We start from the raw sequence: 25,190 nt of genomic DNA, 5'->3' as shown, positions 1-25,190 counted from the left end.
ATCCTATGTGTACTGAATATGTCTGCCATGGAGCCTCATCTGAGATGTGGAAAATGTACTGCCTGTGGCTAAGAAACACACAGGGTGTGGCTGTCTACAAGTTGTGGCTGATGTTGGTGCCAATGATATCCATCGTTTGAGTTCTGAGGCCACCTTCAGTTTATATTGAGGGGTAGCACAAATGGCGAAGAGCCCCTGTGTCACACATGAGTGCATGCAGCGCACACAGTTTGTATCAGCATTCCAGAATTGATTCAAGTCCTTTGGTTTGGCGTGAGTGGAGGGTCTCAACCAAAGGCTTCATTGATTCTCTGACGGCCCAAACTGCAGACTGCTGGAAATGCATTATGAGGTGGAGAATTGTAGAAATACTTCATGGGTCAGTGGTGCACTACACAAAGCAAGCATTTTTTAGGCTAGGCAGTTGTTTGTGGTCCTCTGATGAATGCACGCTAGTCAGACTGCATACCAAGTAAAGACCATACTACCATTAACAGTAAATTCTTGATGTGTTTGTAGTTCCTGAGTGTAATGCCCTCCAAGAAAGTTGTCATGTTCAAAATACTCTTGGACCAAAGCTGGCTGGAACATTGAGCAGAAACCCTTGAAATATTTAGCAAGCCATGGAATGTACACTGAAGTGACAGATGACACACCTGTGGGATGTTAGCATCAGAAGAGTGGAGGGGAGACGAAGGGCAAGAATGAATATGGGTGAAAATTGTGCAACAAATGAGAGCGCATGCTGTTGGTGGTAACCCCCCAAACAGTAGTGAAAGTAGGATTCTCAGACTCAATAATATTCTTATATTGGCAACATATATAACTGTACTTAAAATACTTTTTGTCACAAATAAGTAGGCACTTATGGAAACATTCATTTTCATTCCATATGTTTTGTCGATTAGCTATGACTGTTGGACACCATCACAAGAGAAAGTACTTGTATAGTTTACAATGTGGTAATGGCAGGTACATCACACCTATCCATTTGTACCATTCGGTTCTAATGTATCTTACTGTTTTCACGTAATTTAAGGTATAAAGTAATGACTAACTGCATAGCAGAAGTACTAAGTCATTGAAAGGCACATCAACTTTGCTAGTTCTCCCACAGATACTGCTACAGAACTACGGTCTCATTTTACAGGCTGACTACATTGTGGCAGCACTGTTGAGAAGCAGACTAAACAGTTTCACATGACCAGTAATTATGGGATCCATTTCCATTCTTCCAGATGAATTGATTTTTTTTTCAAGAGCCATCATACAGGATCACAAAATCATTCAAGAAGATTTTTCTACCAACTTACAAACTGGAATGACCTTTGCCTGTTTCTATACATGTGCAAACCACTGTTCCATAAATGAACAATTCGGATGGCAGAAAGGTGTCAGTTCAGCACCGTTTTTTGTGTAACTGAATCTGCTAACTACACTTTATGGTCATGTGACCTCTGGTGTGTTCATCATCTCCTTTTGGAGTGCATTCCATATGGAATTATAAGGATTATGGCGCTGGACTTTGCTGCTAAATACTTCTGCCTTTTTCTAGTACTTGGTGGCTCAATGGGTAATTGTGACACTACAAATCCAAAGGTCCCTGATCGTTGAACAGCAGGTACTTTGTAACTAGTTAGGTAAATCAGTTCAGATGTGGAAAGAGGGTAACAGCACATGGTAGTCAGTAGAACTGTGTGTAGTAGAGAACTCCGGTGTTTAAAACCTCCAGGCTGATGACAGCTTTACCTCTAGTTTATATTTATGTTTACCTTTCTGCCATGTATTCTCTTCATGACACAAGCAGATGACTGATCCTTGGCTCTGTCACATACACCAGTTAACAACTTATTAGCCTTACAAATGGGCTTTCCAAACTTATAAAGCTTGAGAATGCATTTCACATGGAATCTGCAGCTTGATTATCTTCTTTCTGGTTTCTGTGCAAGTACGTTTGCATTAAAACTGTGCAAGCCACCAAATGGTGCATTGTGGATGGAATCTATTACCGCAGCAACAACAATTACTACTACTAGGTACTTCTACGGTGTTCTATATGTAGTGTCCCTTACAAATGAACCACAGTTTTTCAAATACAAAAAAAGTTGATCATTCCCCATCCTACTACCATCCTTATGTGCTTGTTCCACTTCATATCACTTTGCAGTGTTATGGTTCAAATGGCTCTGAGCACTATGGGACTTAACTTCTGAGGTCATAAGTCCCCTAGAACTTAGAACTACATAAACCTAACTAACCCAAAGGACATCACACACATCCATGCCCAAGGCAGGATTCGAACCTGCAACTGTAGCGGTCGCACGGTTCCAGACTGTAGCATCTAGAACCGCTCGGATATTCTGGCCGGCCCCTGCAATGTTATATCTAAACATTTTATTGACCAGACTGTCAATCTGTAGAGTACTGATGTTGTATACAACATTATGGGATTGTTTTTCCTACTCATCTTCAGTTACTTGAATTTCTGCATCTGCCATTCATCAAACCACATAAAAAGTTTGTCCAAGTCATTTTGTATCCTCGTAGTCATTTAGTGATGATCCTTCCCCACACACAATGCCATTAGCAAACAGGCACAGAATGCTGCTCATCAGATTGTTTCATATATAGATATGGCACCCTTCTCTGTGGCACTACTGATGACGCTCTTGTCTCTGAAAAAACAGTTGCTGCTGTGATCAAAGTACTGGCCTCTGTTACTTGAGAGGTCTTTGCACCATTCATATATCGGGGAACCTATTCCATATGCTAATACTTTTATTTACAGTATGCAGTGGTGCACTGTTCAAATGCTTTCTGGAAATATAGGAATGTGGAATCTAGCCTTTTGCCCATCATCCATGGTTCACAGTATGTAATTTGATACAAGACCAAAATCAGTATTGCACAAAATCAATGCTGATTTGTGGATAAAAACTTTTCTGTCTTAAAGAAATTAATTATATTTGAACTGAGGATATGTTCAGGAACTCTGGAGCAAATAATCATTATGATATTTTTCTGTAATATTGCAGGTACATTTTTTTACCATTCTTATGTACAGAAGCCACCTGAACTTTTTCCCAGCTGCCTGAGTCTTTGCACTACGCGAGAGATTTGCAATAAATGCAAGGTAAGTATGAGGCCAATGCTGCAGAGTACTCTCTGGACAAATGATTTGTGATTCTGTTTGGACATGGCAACTACTATGTTTTCAACTCTTCCAGTTGCTTCTATACTCCAGGGATCCTATTACTATGTTCCTAATACAGGAGTCTGCGTGACAGTAAAAACTACAATATGTTGGTATGATCTTCCTGCACAAACTTGATAACTAAATACAGAGAGGGGTTAGTGACCACCTTCTGCTTTCCTCCAAAGCCACACCAGACTGGTCAATGACTGCCTGGATAGAAGTCTTTGACCAGAAATGTCTCATGTTCTCTGTAAAATCTGTTGCTCATGTATGATGGTGGTAGTTGTATGCTTCACGCATAGATCTTTTTACAGACAGAATTTCCATTAGTACTTGCGTGTCACCAGTGTGCATACTTTTTTGAACTGAGCGTACAACAGTCTGTTTCCTCAGTGTTTCCGAATTCTGACATTAAACCATAGTGGGTCTTTCCTGTCTGTAATCCAGTTACTCACCACATACTTATTCAGCATGTGATTTACAGTCCATTTAGTGTTTGTCCATCTTCCTCTATGTACATCATATTGGAAGTAAATGACATTTTCATTGTTTAAATGGGATGTTAACAACTACTTACCTGCTCTTTCTAGCAAATCTATTCACCTAGCCCTCTTAAAGGATTCATTAACTTCATTTACCATCCAGAATGAGATTTTCACTCTGCAGCGGAGTGTGTGCTGATAAAACTTCCTGGCAGATTAAAACTGTGTGCTGGACCAAGACTCGAACTCAGGACTTTTGCCTTTCGTGGGCAAGTGCTCTACCATCTGAACTACCCAAGCACCACTCACACCCCATCCTCACAGCTTTACTTCTGCCAGTACTTTGTCTCCTACCTTTACAGAAGCTCTCCTGAGAACCTTGCAGAAGTAAAGCTGCGAGGACGGGGCGTGAGTCATGCTTGGGTAGCTCAGATAGTAGAGTACTTGCCTGTGAAAGGCAAAGGTCCCGAGTTCAACTCTCAGTCCGGCACACAGTTTTAATCTGCCAGCAAGTTTCATTTACCACTGTTGCTGTGCTGGCATCATGATCACTAGCCCCTCTCTGTACTAATACCATCTGTAAGGACAAGCCTGTTTATAGTTGCATTATTTCAACTATTTCAATTTTGTGTGGGCTGTTAAACTAGCAGCTTATGACAGCTTTCAGAACACTGTTCTAAAGTACTTCACAAGACTGCCTGTCCATACCACTTGCTGCACAGACATCTTAGTCTCTACTCAGTAGGTTAGAATCACCTACTTTTTCTGCACTACTTTGTGTAGATTTTTCTTGAATGATTCTGTAACTGTCACAACAGTATCACATGGCGAATAAAAACATCCAATGCTGGAGTTCACATACACGGAACCATTAAGGGAACTACTCATTAAAACAGGAAATCATAACTTGAGTCTTGGGACTTGGTACCAATTTACATATAACTTCATCAATGCTCTCTCATTTAATTTTTATTTGTACTTATAATGTGTTGTTGTTGTTGTCTTCAGTCCTGAGACTGGTTTGATGCAGCTCTCCATGCTACTCTATCCTGTGCAAGCTGCTTCATTTCCCAGTACCTACTGCAACCTACATCCTTCTGAATCTGCTTAGTGTACTCATCTCTCGGTCTCCCTCTACGATTTTTACCCTCCACGCTGCCCTCCAATGCTAAATTTGTGATCCCTTGATGCCTCAAAACATGTCCTACCAACCGATCCCTTCTTCTAGTCAAGTTGTGCCACAAACTTCTCTTCTCCCCAATCCTATTCAATACCTCCTCATTAGTTACGTGATCTATCCACCTTATCTTCAGTATTCTTCTGTAGCACCACATTTCGAAAGCTTCTATCCTCTTCTTGTCCAAACTAGTTATCATCCATGTTTCACTTCCATACATGGCTACACTCCAAACAAATACTTTCAGAAACGACTTCCTGATACATAAATCTATATTCGATGTTAACAAATTTCTCTTCTTCAGAAACGCTTTCCTTGCCATTGCCAGTCTACATTTTATATCCTCTCTACTTCGACCATCATCAGTTATTTTACTTCCTAAATAGCAAAACTCCTTTACTACTTTAAGTGTCTCATTTCCTAATCTAATTCCCTCAGCATCACCCGATTTAATTTGACTACATTCCATTATCCTCGTTTAGCTTTTGTTAATGTTCATCTTATATCCTCCTTTCAAGACACTGTCCATTCCGTTCAACTGCTCTTCCAAGTCCTTTGCCGTCTCTGACAGAATTACAATGTCATCGCCGAACCTCAAAGTTTTTACTTCGTCTCCATGAATTTTAATACCTACTCAAAAATTTTCTTTTGTTTCCTTTACTGCTTGCTCAATATACAGATTGAATAACATCGGGGAGAGGCTACAACCCTGTCTCACTCCTTTCCCAACCACTGCTTCCCTTTCATTCCCCTCGACTCTTATGACTGCCATCTGGTTTCTGTACAAATTATAAATAGCCTTTCGCTCCCTGTATTTTACCCCTGCCCCCTTTAGAATTTGAAAAAGATTATATATATATATATATATATATATATATATATATATATATATATATATATTTGATTATAATGTAAAGAAGCAATTCTACAAACTCACAAGCTAAACTACTTCACCTGCTCAAAGATAATGTTTATATCCATATGGGTAAAGTGTAACAAAATATTCTATTTTACCAGTTTCCTCGTTTCCAACCTGGAGCATACTGTAATACTCTAACCCTTGTCATATTTACCCTAAAGTAAAAACAGGACTGCTATAGTGAATACACACACAATTGATTACCATCTCATTATTTTCACCACAGCTCAACAATATTACTTCCATGTAGTCATATAAATTCTAAAATTACCTCTTTATTCACACCCTCCTCCAACTCTTCTTTTACATTCATGCTGCATGGATAATCTTGGGCCTGTGGCAGAAATAACAAACTGTAGTAAGTACTTTTAAGCAGTCACAGTCCTCCCATATTATATAAAATGTATCACACAGTCAAACGCCAACCATCACAATATTTTTTAACTAAATAGTAGTTATTGTTAAGTGTTCTCTTTTGAGTTCAAAATTCTGAGTGATGAGTTCACTATGGTATACTTCAATGGGAGGCAGCAAAAAATTCTAAGACTGATTAATGACAACACCTTTGAAAATTCATTATGATCTTTCATTTCAGCCTTCTCCCTATGCTATTGTTTTCAATCATATTTTCTAGCTTCATTATCTACATATGCACATAATGGTAGTGTAATGAAGTAAAATAACACAGCCACTACCTGAAACAATGACTTCAATGTTGTTCATATCAAGTTACAATACAGTTTACACCAACTGTGTGGGGGAGCAGAAACTGGACTGTCAAGTGCCACATCACTCATACTACTTTTATGATCAGAATAATAAAATATCTAGAACAGTTTCATCAAAACCTTGTTGCACTGAATGCTTATTAATGATAAAATTATTAAACGCACACACCCTACGTTGGCACACTACTTAATACTATTCTAACTTCATGAATTCCTTTTGGTGGGACAAGCACATTTCTAACAGAACAAAAAGAGAGAGTAGGCTACAGGCTATACCAGTCCTATTCTGTTGATCTGAACTATGGGTTTTGCTTGCTGATCTCAAAAGAAGACAAAGCTCTGGAAAGATTATTTATGGAACAGCACCAGCATATGAAGACTGAAAAACCCATAATGTCAAAGGCAGTGCTGGAATGAGAACAAATGAAACAGTGATAGCATAGGAAGAAAATCATTAAACTGATATTGGGATCTGTTGAGGATGTTAGATAATTAGCAGCCAAAGAATAATTTTTTATTGGAAATCATCTTACTGATAGAAACAAAGTAGACCACTTAACTTTCAGAAAGAGTATATTGACAAAATAATGAAGCAAAATGGTGTACGCAAAGAAGATGCCTTGAAGAGAGATGCTGGGCAAAAGATAGAAAGAATGCAGCAACATCTTATTAATTAATCTTTGTATTAATTAACTGCCTACAATAATACTAATATACTAGTACAAATAATGATTATTATGAATTTATTATTATTACTATCTGAGGCATGGCGGGCTACCTCTTCGAATTCCCATCCTGCACTTGATGATGTCACTTCTTTGGCTTTGAGCTCGGGGCGTCATGGGGCACGATAAGAGCCACATAGGGTATGTCGACAGTATTTGCCATTCAGCCACAATTGACAGAATGGAGTGACTAATAGCCTTTCAAAAGTTCTGTCAAGTTAATAATTGCAGGCACAGGTGTTAATGAAAGACAGTAAATTGGTGTAGTCTTGGCTATCTGGATTTGCTATTTGTCCTCTGTGGAAGTCACATTATGCAACAAGCTTTCTCATCTGAAAAACTGCCCGATTTCAGTTGTGTTGCATGACTTAATACCTTGTGGCATTGCCTTGGAAGGGGTTAGGATAGTGTCTAGCAACTAGACAAGCTTGTTATTGCTATTCAATTCCCCATGTTCAGCACTGGATTCGATGATTTGGTAATTCTGAATACTGTTTTAAATGTGACCATGTTTAGCCTTAGACCGAGTTTTTGATGAGAATCATCTGACGAGTCCATTGATCTACACAACTATCGTGGCCGTGCAGTTGTATTAAGTGAAAATAACAGTGGAATTTAGATGCTCCTTAGTCTGCTCCTGTTTTCTACTGTTGTGGCACACTTTGATTGTTTTGGACTTGGAATCAGGGCATGGTTATCATGCTGTAGCTGTTAACATTGCCTCTGTATATCAGCCTCAGGGAATTCACCACTGCCAGCTACCAATAGGCTGCCTTCACTCAAGTTACGTAAATCACTATTCGAAAGTTGTACTAAACTTTTGTACATTTTGATTTTTGGGGGTTTGTTGGGTTGAGTGCCTTTGCTGTACATACTGTCAAGCACTGTTAGAATGGTCACATGCTGATCACCTCTATGTGAATCACACGTCACACTCAGATGTCATCCATACTTGTGAAAATATAGCCTGTTGGTAAGTAACAGGCACATTTGACATTCAGAGACTGGAACAAGCAAAAGTGTGTAAAACCATCAAGTGTTACTGAGCTCTGAACGTTTTTCGTGTTTGTTCACTGGCCATTTGTGAGGTGGAAAGTGAAAGAAATTTATTCCGTCTCAGGGTGAGTTACTGCTTACCAGATTTAATTGTTCAAGTGTTTGTTATTTTAAAGTTGTCATGGAGTGAGCTTTTCTCACCTGTTATTTATTTACTGCTACAAGTAGGTTCTGACTACTAATTACTGGTTTTCTTTTTAAAGGGTGTTCTTGAGCTGCTATGCATGCACATTCAGAAACTGAATCACTTTGGGATTTTCTACAGCATGCCTTAATAGAATTTTCACTGTGTCTGAAGCCAGTTACATCAATCTGTGCACGCTCATTCTCTTGTTAATTACTTAACTGCTCACTGGTGCAAGATTTAAAGAGACTTGCTCTGTCTGTCTGCCTGAAGGTAGCTCTAGAAATCAGTGCACCTGTTTACTTTATTAAATTACCTAGATGCACTTGGAGGTGTATTTTAAGAATGTACTTTTTTCTAGGGGCCCCAAGGCAGCTATAGAGTGCTCTGTCTTCCAGTATAGCTATACAGTTTTAACCTTTGAGATGAGTTATGCTTCTGTGTTGTCTTAAAGAGCCACCTGTTTCCAGATAATTATTTGTTTATTTGTTGAAGCATTTTCTCATTTGCGGTTTGTGAAGATGGAAATTTTGAATCTAAAATCTAAGAACTGGTGTCAGACACAGCTTTGGTCGTTAACTATTGCCTTATTTAAATTGTCACTAAACTAATGTGTGTAATGTCTTACATTTGAAAGTTTGGAGTGGTGTTTGCAATCCTGCTAATGTATTTGACTTTAGTTATTTTTCTTAAATAAAAACATTTTAATAAACAATGGAGACTCATGTGAACCCCAATCCATCCAGTCCTTCCACTAATTTTCCCCTTTTTCCTGCTGGATGTTTGGTTGGTAACAGAGTATGGTTATTTTCCTGGAAGTAAAGGGGGAAGGTGTCATACTGTCATTCACCATGAGGTGTGTGTTTGCAGGTATCCACTGCGGAACATGGGGTCCCACAACTGTCCCAGTTAGTCCTCATTGAAAAATAAACAGCGTATCTACGAATTAAAAGTTTGTCAGCTTCCATGTAAGGGCGGTGTGCCCAACTTGTGGATGACCCCTTGGTGATTAGTACCAACTGCACCATGGAGGTACATGTTGCACTAGCTGTCTGAGCTCTGGCCATGACGATCTTGTGTCAGACTGTAGTGTGTTTAGAAAGTAGTCACCCCATCATAAGCAAATACATATAATTCAGGTACAATTGATCCATTGGGATAGTCACTTGTGTGGTATTTACAATGTAATCTCTATTCTGAGCACATTACATTAGCTCTGCAGTTACAGGGACAGCTGCCTTTATTTACACAAATTAGGAGCTATAGGTGGTGAACAAGATTCTCCCACAGACATATAACTGCTGGAAGTAGTAGGAATGCTACGGACACCTTTAAGGAGCTCAGGAGATTTCATTTGGTAAATTACCATACCAAACAGTTTTACTGCTGCAAGCTATAATGGAACTTTTAATGTAGAATTTAAAGACGGGTAAAATCCATCATATGGATCATGGTCAAATTTATGTTTCATGCTGACACTTTGGCCATCACTGACAATGTTGTTCAGACGCTGTAGCCCCTGTGTTAAGCCATGTTTTCAATCGAATTTTACATGAAAGTGCAACATCAAGGGAGTTGTAAAAATCAATTATTGGCCTACTCAGGCATAAACATTTTTGGCTATTGCAGTTTCCTCATGAAACTTTTCCTAGGTTCATAGATGAATGCATATGACCATTCCATACCTGTAATTGCAAGTCACAAAGATACAAATACTCAATAATATAATACAAAAAGTGCGGCCACAGGACTGTTCATGGATTACCTTCACTAATAAATGCACATCTTTTACTGAAATAGAGGCTTTGGTGTCTGCTATTGAAGTCCGAGTTGCGCAGACCAGCAGTGATGGGGGTTTAAGTGTCATTATCAGGATGGGGATTGAGATTCCAAGCAATTTAAAAGGGGACCACCCATCAGGAAAAAGTGTAGGATGTGTTTCCAGTGTAACAAAGAGGGAATTTTGTATGGCGATGTCTGGTTACATGGAAGGAGAATCAAACAGCCAACATCACACAGAATGGAAGTGGCACAGTAGTGTTCTACTGCCTAAGGGCTGGATCTGTGCCAAGTCCGAGGTACGGGAACCCCTGCCTTATTTTTGGGTACAACTTAACCAGGAACGAATGTGTGCCCTCCTCAACTCTGGTAGTTCAGTTTCTTGTTTAGATTATCTGTGGCATTTAAAGTTCCGCCATACCTGTAAATTGCCTTGTTTGCATCCGTCCTGCCAATGTTGAGCTCTCACTGGGCACATGTTGCCTGTGGTTGGCAAAACTGAGTATTGGAAAATTTTCTTTGCCTCTGAAGTGGATAGTAACTAAAAATCTTTCAGTAAACTTAATTTTGCAGCGTGTTTTTGTAAGTGGTAGTGGGTTTGTGCTAGTTTGTCAAGGCAGGGTTGTTTATTTTAAATTTAACCCAGCTGAAACATTCACATTGTGCTCCTGTCAGGTTGCCACAGGAATTCATAGTGTGTTACCGCAATGTTTGCCATTTCAGCTCAGTCACCTTCATCCAGTAGAGGTGATGCTGGTACTGGAAGTTTTTGATCGGTTACCACAGATGTTAACTCACAGATTGGACATCACCAATAAAATCCAGTACAAGATTTGCCTTACAAATGACATTCCAGAGAGGATTTCTCCATCAAAGATGAAATGTGTATGTGCTTTGATTAATAATGTGTTGTTCAATGTGGTCATCAGGCCCTCAACTGCAGTCTATGCTTCTACCATGTTCTCAGTATCTATGGGCAGCAGTGTGGTGTTTCATCCTGTTGTGGGTTATTGTGCAGTTAATGAGAACAGAGTTTTGGAATCTGTGCCACTTCCCAATCTGCATAATTCTTTTACTTGGTTCAGTCAGGCTCAGTATTTTGTTGTCCTGGGTCTCAATCTCGCATATTATCAGATCATGTTAACAGAGGATTCCAAGTATATCACTGCCTGCTGTACAGATTGGAACCTCCACAATTTTAACAGGGTGCCCTTTGGTTTTTCAACGGGAGTTACCATTATGTCTTGCCTTCTAGATTGTGTTTTTGGTGATTTCACATTCAAGTGTGTCTCTAATTACCTAGATTGCATGGTTGTTTACAGTTCTAGTCTGTCTGAAAACCTGCAACATCTTGAGGCAGTTCTGGTTTACCAGAGGGATGTGTGACTTACTGTGAAATCATCTAAAATGACACTGGCACATAGTTTTCATCCCTGGGACATCTTAATTTCATTGATTGGATTGAAATTGACCAGGAGAATACTAGTGATTTGCTAAAATTTCCAGCTCCTAGAAATAAGAAAGGTGTGGCACGGTTCATAGGCATGACAAATTTTTTTCGAAAGTCTGTGCCGAATTTTATTAAATTAGTGGGGTGCCTTCACGATTTAAGAAATTTCATATGGGATTAAAGTCATCCAGAATCTTCTGATGCCATTAAGGTGCTGCTTAGTAACCCACTAGTATTAGACATACCAAATTTTGAGGTCGTGTTCTTCCTGCAGACAGACACCTAACTCTTCTGGAGTAGAAAGTGGTAGCTGTCCTCCTGCATGAACAGAATGGCAGGGGAGGCATTGCATGTTGATGCCCTATAGCAATGCACCTTGGGAACTTTCACCTGCAGAGATGAAATATTCTATGTATGAATGGGAAGCCTTGGCTGTTATGTTTGCCCTTAAGAAATTCAGATTTTATTTTGAAAACCAGGAATTTTGTTTAGAGACTGACAATCAAGCTATTAGTTAGGTCCTGGCTCATTATTTCCATAATACTCTCTTAGGAATTTATAAAACTCTTGTCAAGATCAGACGACACATCACCTGGTTCTCCCTGTATAAGCAAGCCTGGAGGTTGGCGGAGTCAAGATCACTCAACATGTCACCTGGTCCACCCTGAATAAGACTGTCCAGAGGTTGGTTGAGGAGTGTGAGAGCCGTAAGGGAGCTGAGCCCAACTTGAATTCCTTCAAGTGGCTTTTAGAGTCTACCCGTTAGGAATGCCTGATGGATTAACTTTGTATGGATTATACAGGCCCACTTCATCAAGTGTGTGTGTGTGTGTGTGTGTATTAGGCACCTACTAGTTATCATGGATGACTTTTCTCGTTTTTTTGACACATTCCGATCAGAGAAATTACCATCCTGGCAGCTGGCCATAATTTGTTATGAGTTTTTTCTGTTTCCAGGCCACCGACTATGCTTGATGGCTTCTGTTTCCCAGCTATTTGTGAGGTTCTGCTTTGACAATGGAATTAAAGATGTGACCACAAATCCTTTTACCAGCATACTTTGCTGACCAGGTGAACTGCAAGTTGAAGGCTGTGCTTATCTTTCACAACAAGGCTCAGACAACGTGGCTCAATTTTATCTTTAACACTGCACAACCCAAGTCCCTGTAGGGTGCTCCAGTATCCCCTATGTTAGCACATCCAGTCAATTTTCCTCTTCTCAACATGTAGTCAATCAATGATTTGCTTCAAGAACAAGTCACCCTAGCAGTAACACAGCACAACTGGAGCCAGGCTAGACATAATACCAAAACTGCCTGTCACAGGTTATCCATCTGTTACAGTCAGGGGCTAAACGGTTCATTGGAAAGGCTGGGGACACAGTGTTAGTCCGAAACCTCAATATTGCTGAAAAGGGGGATTTAGGGTCCGATAGCAAGCTAGCTCCTCAGGTGTTGCGTCCCTATTAGATTGTCAGGGTGGTGAGCTCAGCAAACCTCCTGGTTCTGAATTTATAGATGAGTAAGGCCTCACACATGCACATTATTCATATCAAGGAGAAGCAAGTGTAAGGGGCTCCTTAATGGTGGGGAAGGGGGATTTTGGTTTGGTGGAGGAGGCTGAACCACGGTGGGCTCCCTCTTCGAATTCGAGCCCCATGTGCCTGGCAGATGTCACTTCTCACAGCTCAGAGCTCGTGGCACCAGTGGGAATTGTGGAGCAACAATGGGTGTAGAGGAACAGCAGTGGATCTCACGGGCAGTCGGTGTCTTGAAGCTGGACTAGAGGGTGAGTCATGCAGGGCTCGTGGGCAGCATGTACTGTTTAGCCAAACTTTATGTGGCAGTATCATTAAACCATTACAATAAAACAATCTTCTTTCAATAATGGTAACTGCCATAGGCTGATCAGCCCAAGATTATCATCACTCATCTAAATGTTGGTATGTACACCTCTGGCACAGACAACAGTAGGGAGACATAGTGTCACGGAAGCAATGAGGCCTTCATAGATCACTGGAGGAAGTTGGAACCATATTTATACAATCAGGTCACTTCATTCCCATAAATTCTGGAAGGGGGGATGATCTCTGACGTTATGTTAAATCACATCCCAGATGTGCTTGACCAGGATCAGGGCTGGCGAGTTGGGTGGCCAACACATCAATTGGAACTTACCACTGTGTTTCTGAAACCACTCAATCACACACTCATGGCCTTGTGAAATGGTGCATTGTTTTCATGAAAAATGCCACACTCAATGCAAATACTTTCAGAAAAGACTTCCTGACACTTAAATGTATACTCAATGGGAAACATGATCGTCACGAAGGAGTGGACCTAACATGAACCATGGACCGTGGCACTGGTAGCGAGGCTTGAGTGCCTCAGCGATACAGATAGTCATTCTGTAGGTGCAACCCCAACGGAGGGGTATCTGTTGGGGGACCAGACAAACATGTGGTCCCTTAAGAGGGGCAGCAGCCTTTTCAGTAATTACAGGGGTGACAGTCAGGATGAATTAGTGATCTGGTCTTGTAACATTAACCAAAACAGCCTTGCTGTGCTGGTACTGTAAACGGATGAAAGCAAGGGGAAACTATAGCCGTAATTTTTCATGAGGGGATGCAATTTTACTCTTCATTAAATGATGATGGTGTCCTCTTAGGTAAAATATTCCGGAAGTCAAATAGTCCTCCATTCAGATCTCCAGGACGACATCGGTATCAGGAGACAGAAAACTTTTGTTCTACAAATTGGAACATGGAATGTCAGACCCTTTAATCAGGCAGGCAGGTTAGAAAATTTAAAAAGGGAAATGGATAGGGTAAAGATAAATATGGTCGGAATTGGTTAAGTCTGATGGAATGAGGAATAAGACTTCTGGTCAGATGAATACAGGATTATAAACACAAAATCATATAGGGGTGATGGAGGAGTAGGTTTAAAAATGAATAAAAAACAGGAGTGCGGGTAAGCTACTACGAACAGCATAGTAAATGCAGTATTGTAGCCAAGATAGACACAAGGCCCACACTTACCACAGTAGTAAAAGTTCACACATCAACTAGGTCCCCAGATGAAGAGATTAAAGAAATGTATGATGAGATAAAAGAAATTATTTAGATAACGAAGGGCGACGAAAATTTAATAGACATAGGGGATTGGAATTCAATAGTAGGAAAAGGAAGAGAAGGAAAAGTAGGAGGTGAATATGGAATGTGGGTAACGAATGAAAGGGGAAGCCGTCTGGTAGAATTTTGTACAGAGCACAACTTCATCATACACTATGTGCTCAAAAGCATCGGGCCACCCCCAAAAACTTACTTTTTCATATTTGGTGCATTGTGCTGCCACCTACTCAATATCAGAGACCTCAGTAGTCATTATACATCGTGAGAGAGCAAAATCGGGCACTCCGTGGAGCTCATTGACTTTGAATGTGGTCAGGTGATAGGGTGTCATTGGTGTCACATGTCTGTATGGGAGCTTTCCACATTCCTGAACATTCCTACATCCACTGTTTCTGATGAGATAGTGAAGTAGAAGGATGAAGGGCAAAAGCATACAGGCCAATCTTGTCTGCTGACTGAAAGATACCGCTGACATTTGGAGAAGGTTGTAATGTGTAATAAGCAGATATCTATACAGACCTGAAAGAACTGCAAAAAGGTAGGAATTGTAAGAGATGGGATCCGGATAAAGTGAAAGGATCAGAGATTGTAGAGTGTTTCTGAAAGCACTAGGGAACCATTGACAAGGACATGGGTAAGAGATACCGCAGAAGGGGAAGGGTAGCTTTGAGAGATTACTAGTGAAAGTAGCAGAGGATTAAGTAGGTAAAAAGACGAGGCTAGTAGAAATTCTTGGGTAACAGAGGAGACACTGAATTTAATAGATGAATGATGAAAACATAAAAATGCACTAAATGAAGCAGGCTGAAAGGAATACAAATGTCTCAAAAATGAGATCGACAGGAACTGCAAAATGGCTCAGCAGTGATGGTAACAGGACAAATTTAAGGATGTAGAGGCATATATGACTAGGGTAGAACAGACACTGCCTGCTGGAATACTGAAGAGACCTATAGAGGGTCTATACAAGGGCGATGCACTTGTGGGCAATATTTTGAAAATGGAAGAGAACGTAGATGAGGATGAAATGGGAGATACGATAGTGCGTGAAGAATTTGGCAGTGCTGAAAGACCTAAGTTGAAACAAGGCCCTGGGAGGAGACAACATCCATTAAAACTACTGATAGCCTTGGGACAGCCAGCCTTGAAAAAACTGCCATCTGGTCAGAAAAATGTATGAGACAGGCAAAATATCCCCAGACTTCAAGAAGAATATAATAATTGCAATCCCAAAGAACGCAAATGTTGACAGGCGTGAAAATTACCGATCTATCAATTTAGTAAGTCATGGCTGTAGAATACTAACATGAATTCTTTACAGTCGAATGGAAAAACTGGTAGGTGCTGACTTCAGGGAAGATTAGTTTGGGTTCCGTAGAAACGTTGGAACACATGAGGCAATACCGACCCTATGATTTATCTTAGAGGATAGATGAAGGAAAGGCAAACCTACATTTCTAGTATTTGTAAACTTAAAGAAAGCTTTCGACAATGTTGACTGGCATACTCTCTTTCAATTCTGAAGGTGGCAGTCGTCAAATGCAGGGAGTGAAAGGCTATTTACAATTTGTAGAGAAACCAGATGGCAGTTATAAAAGGGGAGGAGCAAAAGGGAAGCAGTGGTTGGAAATGGAGTGAGACAGGGTTTTACCCTATCCCTGGTGTCGCTCAGTCTGCATATCGAGCTAGCAATAAAGGGAACAAATGAAAAATTTTGAGTAAGAATTAAAATCCAGGGAGGAGAAATAAAAACTTTGAGGTTAGCCAATGACATTGTAATTCTGTCAGAGACAGTAAAGGGCCTGAAAGGTCAGTTGAACAGAATGGACAGCGCATTCAAAGAGGGATATAAGACGAACATCAACAATAGCAAAACAAGGATAATGGAATGTAGTCGAATTAAATTGGGTGATGATGACAGAATTATGAAATAAGACAATTAAGGTAGTAGATAAGTTTTGCCATTTGGGAAGCAAAATGACTGATGAAGGTTATGGTGCAGAGAATATAAAATGTAGTCTGGCAATGCCAAGGAAAGCATTTCTGAAGAAGAGAAATTTGTTCACATTGAGTATACATTTAAGTGTCAGGAAGTCTTTTCTTAAAGTACTTGCATTGAGTGTATCCATGTATGGAAGTGAAACATGGACGATAAATAGTTTAGATGAGAAGAGAACAGAAGCTTTCGAAATGTGGTGCTACAGAAGAATGCTGAAGATTAGATGGGTAGATTATGTGACTAATGAGGAGATACTGAATAGAATTGGGGAGAAGAGGAATTTGTGGCACATCTTAACTATAGGGTGGTGTACAAAATGTGTTACCAATTGTTTCTTTTACAATTTATGCCGCACATTAGATACTCCGCTGGGATCTCTACAGCAGTACTAGCAGAGTTTGGAAAAACAAATGAGTTACAAAATGACATGTAATTCACGATACTGCCAGTACGAGACTAGTAAGCAGCAATGGCTGACAATGGAAGACTGACGGCACAGCAACGATTGGCAATTGTGTTACGTTTTCATGAAATGAAAAGCCTTGTTGTGACTCAGAGGCATTTTCGACAACAGTTTAACACACGATGGGTCCCTTGCAAGAAGACCATTCACAGGTTGTACGATAAATTTGTACAGGAAGGAACAGTATTGGATCCGAAGCGACCTCTGCCTAAGACTGTTTGTTCACCGGAGAATATTTAAGCAGTACGAGTTGCTGTACAGAGAAGTCCCGGAAATTGTGTAGAAAGGGAGCAGTGCAACTGGGAATATCCAGTCGCTCCATTCAATGCATTCTTAAAAGTGGCCTCCACATGTACCCATACAAGATGACCTGTGCACAGAAGCTCACTGAAGAACACAAGCAGCAGAAACTACTGTTTGCTCAGTGGGTGGAGGATAGGGAAGAAACTCTCAACGTTTGGTTTTCAGATGAGGCTCATTTTCATTTAGATGGTGTGGTTAACAAACAAAATGTACACTTTTGGGTCACTGAAAACCCACAAGTGATTCATGAACGACATTATGCTCCAAGGATTACAGTGTGGGCAGGAATTTCCAGTCACAGACTTACTGGACCCTTTTTCTTTGAAGAAACTGAACAGCGAATGTTATTTGAGCATGCTTCACAATAGATTCATTCCACGGCTTCTTGCTGCTGCCTTGCCCTTCAACACACAGTGATTCATGCAAGATGGAGCAAGGCCACATACTGCAAACACTGTGTTGGAGTTTTTAACCGAACATTTCGACATGCGGATCATTTCACTCAGGTTTCCAGGTCACTTCAATGACGGACAAAATTGGCCCCCCAATAGTCCAGACCTCAATCCATGTGATTCTTTTCTTTTCCTGAAACATCCATGTGATTTAATGGAGCTCAGAAGACTTATTCTTTAAGCTTTCAGTGAAATTAGGGAAGACATGTGCTGTAGGGTACTCATTAACTTCAGCGTTCCTTTGAAGAAAGTTAGGAAACGAAATGGTGGGCATATTGAGCATGTATTGAGTTACAACAAATCTCCATGGACGGCTCTTCATTGTAGTATATGTTCCTTTCAGATTGTATTGACAATAAAGTTTATATTCAAAAACAAAATGGTAACACATTTTGTGCGCCACCGTATAGAAGAAGGGTCTGGTTGGCAGGACAGGTTCTGAGCCATCAAGCGATCATCGATTTAGTATTGGAGGGAAAGGTGGAGGGTGAAAAATCAGAGGGAGACCAAGACATGAATACACTAAACAGATTCAGGAGGATGTGGGTTGCAGTAGTTACTCAGGGATGAAGAAGCTTGCACAGGGTAGAGTAGCATGGAGAGCTGCATCAATCCAGTCTCGGCACTGAAGAGCACAACAACAACAACAACAACAACAACAACAGAATGGGTGGATGTGCTTTGCAACCAGTTTACAATACTACTTTTGTGACACAGTGTCGCACACGAGCTCCACTGGACCCATGGGTGTCCACGTGGTTGTTTCCCAGAGTATAATGGAGGCCCCGACAGTACAGGAGTCAAGGAGCTGTTTCCCTTGTGGGTGACGGAAATGCACCCTCCCAAAGGCACGATGAAGGTATCAGGATTCATCAGACCACACAGTGCTTAGCCATTGTGCCAACATCCAGTGCCAATAGTTACATATCTATTGCAGTTGTAGATGTCATGGCGTGGGTCATCAGCGGCACAGACTCATCATTAGGAGTGTTTGGAGCATTGTGCATTCAGACACAATTGTACTCTGCCCAGCATTAATGTCTGATGTTAGTTACACTACAGTTTGTTGCCTGTCTTGTTTCACCAGTCAGCCCAGCCTATGATGTCTACCACCTGTGATGAAGAGTAGTTGCCCAACCCCATAACGTCTGGCCATGGTCTCACCTTTGTTTTGCCATGTGCTGAAAACAACTGCCATAGTACTACTTCAACACCCGGCAAGCTGTGCAGCTTCCAAAACGCTCATACCAAGCCTTCAGGCCATCAAAATCTGCTCTTGGTCAAACTCAGATTGTACGCATTTCCTATTTTACAACAAGACAAGATGATCACTGATACTCCATGCAACGTGTGTAAGTCTGACTAGAAGACAAGGTGAGATGCTATTGCCTGGATGAGTTTATACTGATAGAAGATCAGTGACCATGTTTTGGCTGCTGTGTATATGGATTTAGTATTATGATTCCAAGTGGATGCTGGGCAATGCCAAGGGAACCATTCTGCAACATTTGAGGCAATTGTAAAATGCATCAATTTATTACAAGGGTGTGCCAGAAAATAATGCCTCCAAAATTTTGATTCTGTTCTTAATATCAGTTTCCATGCATATGACACTGTTGATGTTACCACTTTGCTCATACAGTGTGCAGCACCCTCATGATGAACAGTTCTGAACTGCAGGGTGTGTGTGTGTGTGTGTGGGTGTGTGTTTTATTTAACTGTGTCAGCACATGAAAAAACCCTCAGATAACACAGCACCAATTCAAATAGTTCATCCACATGTGGAGCACCCTCTCCTTCAGTATGACAATGCCAGACCATACACAACTTTTTTTTTGCACCTGCAACAGTCTGACAGCTTTGATTCATTATTATTGATCATCCTCCATACTGACCCAATTAGAGCCAATGAATTTTCAATTGTTTGCAAAACTTAAAAAACACCTTCAAGGACTCAACTTTGATAGTGATGAATTAGTGTGAGCGCAGGTGAGGCTGTGGGTCTGCCAATGAAGTCAAGCATTCTACAGTGATGACACCTACAACCTGGTGTCTCACTGGGAGAAAGGTGTTCAGTTCCATGGTGACTATGTTTGAAATAAATATACAAACACGAAGAATAAATATGTTAAATATTAAGTTTGTTTTAATTAAAATACCTCAATAATTTCTGAATAGAAATTGTGTGTCATTACTTTCCAGCATGTGCTCATGCCCAAAATATACACCAATTAAAAATTAACATTTAATTAATTTGGCAAAGAAGGTGGCTTTCAACTGATACAATGTTAAGGTCATAGGGAAGGTCAGTTCATCAACTAACACAGCACACAGAGTATAAGAAGACTTCTTGTAGGTAAAAAGTTATGTTATGGGCACCATTTGGATGTTTTGGTTAACTTTAGGCTGTGCTACTGATCAATTTGTTACCATATCCTTTACTTGGCTTTCCCATTTCTAGACTTTGTCAGCTCACAGCCACACTGCCACTTTTGAACATAGGCTAAGCCTTGAGATGTACTATGAATCAGTCTCCCACTACAACCAATGTTACAAGGGGGGAGTGGGTCTAGAACCACATTTTAACCTTGTAGCCTTTGAATAGTTCTCCAGTTTAGGTCCAAAGTCAATGGATCTTCAAACTGCTTTTCATTTACATGATGTGTGTTGTGCATACATATCACCCTGAATGCCAAACCATCATTATATTTTTAATTAATGTGTAGAATTTGGAGTTTTTCTGGCTGCACTCAAGGTATCAAAAGTTGTCCCAGTTTTTAAAAAAAGGAGACAAACGTCTCCCCCAAAGCTACAGACCAGTCTCCATTGTTCCAATATTCTCAAAGGTATTTGAGGTGCTGATACACACACAAATAAGCAACTTCTTTGAAAAACACAATATCCTACGTAACAATCAGTTTGGCTTTTGAAAGGGGAATAACACAACAGGGGCCATCTTGGAAATCATTGACCAAACCTTAACAGCTTTTGAAAATAACAACATGGTATCACTAGTATTATGTGACCTAAGCAAAGCTTTCGATTGCATTCCTGTTGACATACTACTGGGGTGAGAGGGAGCACTTTGTGATAAATTCTTATTTAAGTAACCGAAAACAATTTGTTTCAGTCAGAAATTTAAATTCTTCCATCATGGAAATCAGCACAGGTGTACCACAAGGGTCTATCCTTGTACCCTTCTTCTTCATTGTAGGTATTAATGATTTACCTAAAAATATAGCTCACCCTGTTGTGTGTTATGCTGATGATACAACACTACTTACCACACATCAGAACATTTCAGATGTGAATAACCTAACAAAAGAAACACTAGATAAGGCCCTGGACTGGTTTGCAGCCAATAAGCTCCTATGCAACCCTGACAAAACACAACTTTTAATGGGAACATCAAATGAAGTAGGCAGTAAGTCGGTAAAACTCTTAGGTATTCACTTAGACTCAAAACTATATTAGGAGGAACATGTCAATCATGTATGTGAAAAAATATCTCGGGTGGCATACCTTCTCTTGAAACTAAGGGAGGTAGTGAGCTTAGAGTACCTCAGAGCGACATACTTTGGGCTATTCCAGTCACATATTTCATATGGTCTGATTATATGGGGGCACTCCCTTCACATCAAAAACATATTGAAATTACAAAAAAAAAAAAAAGTCCTACGTATAATATGTAAAAGAGGTCATAGGGAGCACTGTCGTCCTCTTTTTTTCCAGACTCAGAATACTTACAATTATAAATTTATACATCTATTTGTGTGTACTCTATATTAAAAATAATATTTCAGAATTTATTGCCATAAGGGAAATACACAAACACAATACCAGGGCTAACAGTAATTTAGACACACAGCGCCACAGATTAGCGAGAACAAGAAATTCCCACAAAGGTAACCCACTCTAAATGTTCAATAAACTGCCAGTTAATGTTTCAGTATATGGATACGAATTCTTTTAAAATTAAGAGGTACAGCTGGCTGTCATCCATTCTATGACATTAAAGAATTCTTCGAGATGCCTGAAGAGAATATAAGCATTTAAAAGTTGTCTGTAGTTAAATATATTATTTTGTGCTGTGGTTAATCATGTGTAATTACAAAGTTTATACCATAAACAATCAAATACAATATTATATTAGATTATAAGATAGCTTGTTGTGTTAACTTTTAAAAGCTATCCTTTGTAATTTGGTACACTGCCATGCTTCAAATGTATTCTATAATGTATTGACAGAAGTTTATTTTATTGTTCTATATGTACTAGTACATCTTGTATGACGAAGCCAATATCATTGTAAAATGATCTGCGGTGAATAAAATTCTTGATATTCTTGATTACATCAGGGGTCAAAGCCAAAGCCTGAACTGTGTTGGGTCTATCCACTCTTTTACTGTATTTAATAAAATTTAGTATATTTATTTGCCTATCATTTCCTCACAGTGATTGTTTAGGATTACTGTTGTGATAATGCTTGTCAAATGAATTGCAAGCTGTTTACATAGTTTCTATAATCTATAATGAAGTACTCATATATATTCAAATGCAAATGCTGCATTAATGTTATCACAGTACTTCTGCAGCTGCACTCAAGATGGATGTTGAAACAGATTTTTTCAGCACAAATAGTTCACAAGTAGTTTGCGTGATTGTGTCAGGGTGCTCAATTCTCATTTGCAGGATAAAAATACTAGTGGCACCGAGTGATTTTGTTTGCTGCTGATAGGTAAATACCCTACAACCGGTTGCACTACATCAGATTTCATGTGACATCTGTATGCAAGATGATTTACACCAGTAACTGTAACACTGTGACAGTTTCAGAAACAATATGTGTAACAACGTGCAGCAAATGCAGAAAGTGGTTAGGAACAAACCTGTCAATATTTGATGTGTAGCCCCATGGCTTCATCAGAACTTTGCTGCCAACATACAAATTCATTCTGCTGTGTAACAATTTATGCTTCCATGTGATATTTGTCTGAAATTTAACTTTACTGCTGAGAGTTCTACTTACATATGGTTCACATATTCAAAGTACACAAAATGTACTTCTCAGATTAGTGACCATGCAAGTGTCACTTCAAAATTATTTATAAATAATTTATTTTACATTATCAGTAAATAAATTACAATTCTCATTCCATACCACGATACACTGCAATAACATTAACTGCAGCCATACCATTTATAAATTTAATGGCAGTGCTAAGATTCACTACAGTCATAATTGTTCTTAAGTTGCACATTAAGGTTGTCATTTAAAAGAAGTGTATCAGAGCAGAATATACGGCAACCAGTTTATCGGTATAGTTGGGTCGTCCATTAAAAATGTTTTCCAAGTTTACTAAACATTAAATTGAAACTCTTGCTCAATTCTATGTGAGGTTTAATACAAGGCTTACTTCAATGCACTGTGCAAAATGTCATATTTAAGACAGTAAGTTCATCAGTTAAGTAAACCGAATTATTCATGTTTGCATCTGTATGACGTTAATTGTATGTATTCGCGCATCACACTGCACACAGAAATTAATGAAACCCTGTTAAGAAATACAAATAAGCCACTTACTATGAAGTGTAAGTCAGTTTGTACTTCATCAGTTTCCTCTTTTTTTATCCACTTAGTTGGCTCCTGGTCCATCGCTTCAGTTCTACAGTCTGAAAAGAAAAAGCAATCAGATAAGAAAAGTTTTTGGCCTACTCACTTTCCGTTTTTACTATGAGGTATGGCTCAAAGGCAGTATTTTCACTCATATATTGAGTGCAGTAAATGGGTGATTGCACAGGAAACAGATTCAAAGTGGCTGAGGAAAACTGTGTTCATTGATATAAACTCATTCACATTATGCAGGTCATGAAGAGTGAGAACAATCATAAAATAACATGCAATGGAAACTGAGCATTTAAAGTTGCTATTGCTTCTTTGTAACACTGGCTCATGGATACCACCTGTTGTGACAATTATGGAAGATGTGTAATTTTGTGTGCATGCATTAACTTCAGCATTACAAACAATCACAGCAGTCAATAGATTGCAGCGATATCACTTAATAACATCAAATATTTCATTCTATACTTGGTTCATTGTGTTAATTTCAGTGTGATAGGGACATGAAGAAAATCCAGTCATACGGATTGTGTATCAGTGAATATGAATTTTCAACATAGGCATTACTTTTAAACTTACTTCATCTGTGTTCATTCATGGATGTATGCTCAATTTACAGGAAGCGACATCATTTTAGAATCTTTACCTGCGATTAAAGGAAACCAATACCTGCACTGTAGACTGCACACTGCAATGCGGAAGTTTTCATTCTTGATTACCATCAAGATTAAACATTGGTTAGCATTTTCTAACAAAACTTATTTACTGAAACAACTTCATACTAACTGTAAATATGATGAATGATCTATTGAGTTCTGATGACATGTAATGTTTTATGTTAGGCAGATTATAGATAATCTGTACCTCTTATTTCGACAGTTCATAAATGATGTTACAGTACTCTTATACAGAACTCCATTAAAACCCACACACTGCAACAAACTGGTATTTACATATGATTACACGAATACTAACGACACAAATAATCAAAGCACAGTTAAAACTAAAAAATGCAACAGAATTACAGCATTTCCTTTCATGCGAACATACTCAAACCATGAAATGACGTAGTAACTGTGGGCATTTTAAAAAAATGCTTACGTTAGCCCTAAAATCTGGAGCCGCTATATGTCTACATCACATCACAGAAAATTATCATCACAATCATCATTACTGCTAAGTACGTCAAAATAACCGTACTAACATGGACAACCTTTGAATTTCACTGTCCGCCTTTTCTCGTTAGCCACGAAGTATATGAGGAAATTACCTCGTAGTCAAACTTCTCCTGACAGCACGTCACACACTAAGCCGTTTCTTTTACGAAGATACACGTCGCGATTTTACCGGTCAGGCCAAAAACAAGCACTAACAACTCAGGTATTTAGTTGTTATGAACATAACCTGAAAAATTACAACATTCACACACCGTCACCAAGCACACTATAGGTGATGTGATCACAATTAAATACAGAATAAAATATCATCCTTATGTACCCATTAAAAATTAAAACATAAAAAAGCAGCAGCCTCAAACAGCAGAGTCATCACAAGATATTCGCGAACTATTACTCTCATCAA

General features: G+C 39.4%; 1 protein-coding gene across 1 annotated transcript in view; it reads right to left on the bottom strand.

The window, feature by feature from the left end:
* Positions 1–24,886, bottom strand: part of LOC126295086 (zinc finger protein 492-like) — a 90,023-nt gene extending 65,137 nt beyond the window's left edge. The window contains exons 1-3 of the mRNA XM_049987346.1: positions 24,814–24,886; positions 23,571–23,659; positions 6,046–6,108 (exon numbers count right to left, since the gene is read on the bottom strand). Coding sequence (XP_049843303.1) covers positions 6,046–6,108; positions 23,571–23,642 — 135 coding nt within the window. The 5' untranslated portion in view covers positions 23,643–23,659; positions 24,814–24,886. The remainder of the gene's footprint in view (positions 1–6,045; positions 6,109–23,570; positions 23,660–24,813) is intronic.
* Between the last annotated feature and the right edge of the window lie 304 nt (positions 24,887–25,190).

The sequence above is a fragment of the Schistocerca gregaria genome, chromosome 11 (assembly GCF_023897955.1).
Source record: "Schistocerca gregaria isolate iqSchGreg1 chromosome 11, iqSchGreg1.2, whole genome shotgun sequence".
NCBI lineage: Eukaryota > Metazoa > Arthropoda > Insecta > Orthoptera > Acrididae > Schistocerca > Schistocerca gregaria.
The sequence above is the reverse complement of the archived record's forward strand: the minus strand, read 5'-3'. Positions and strand labels throughout refer to the sequence as shown.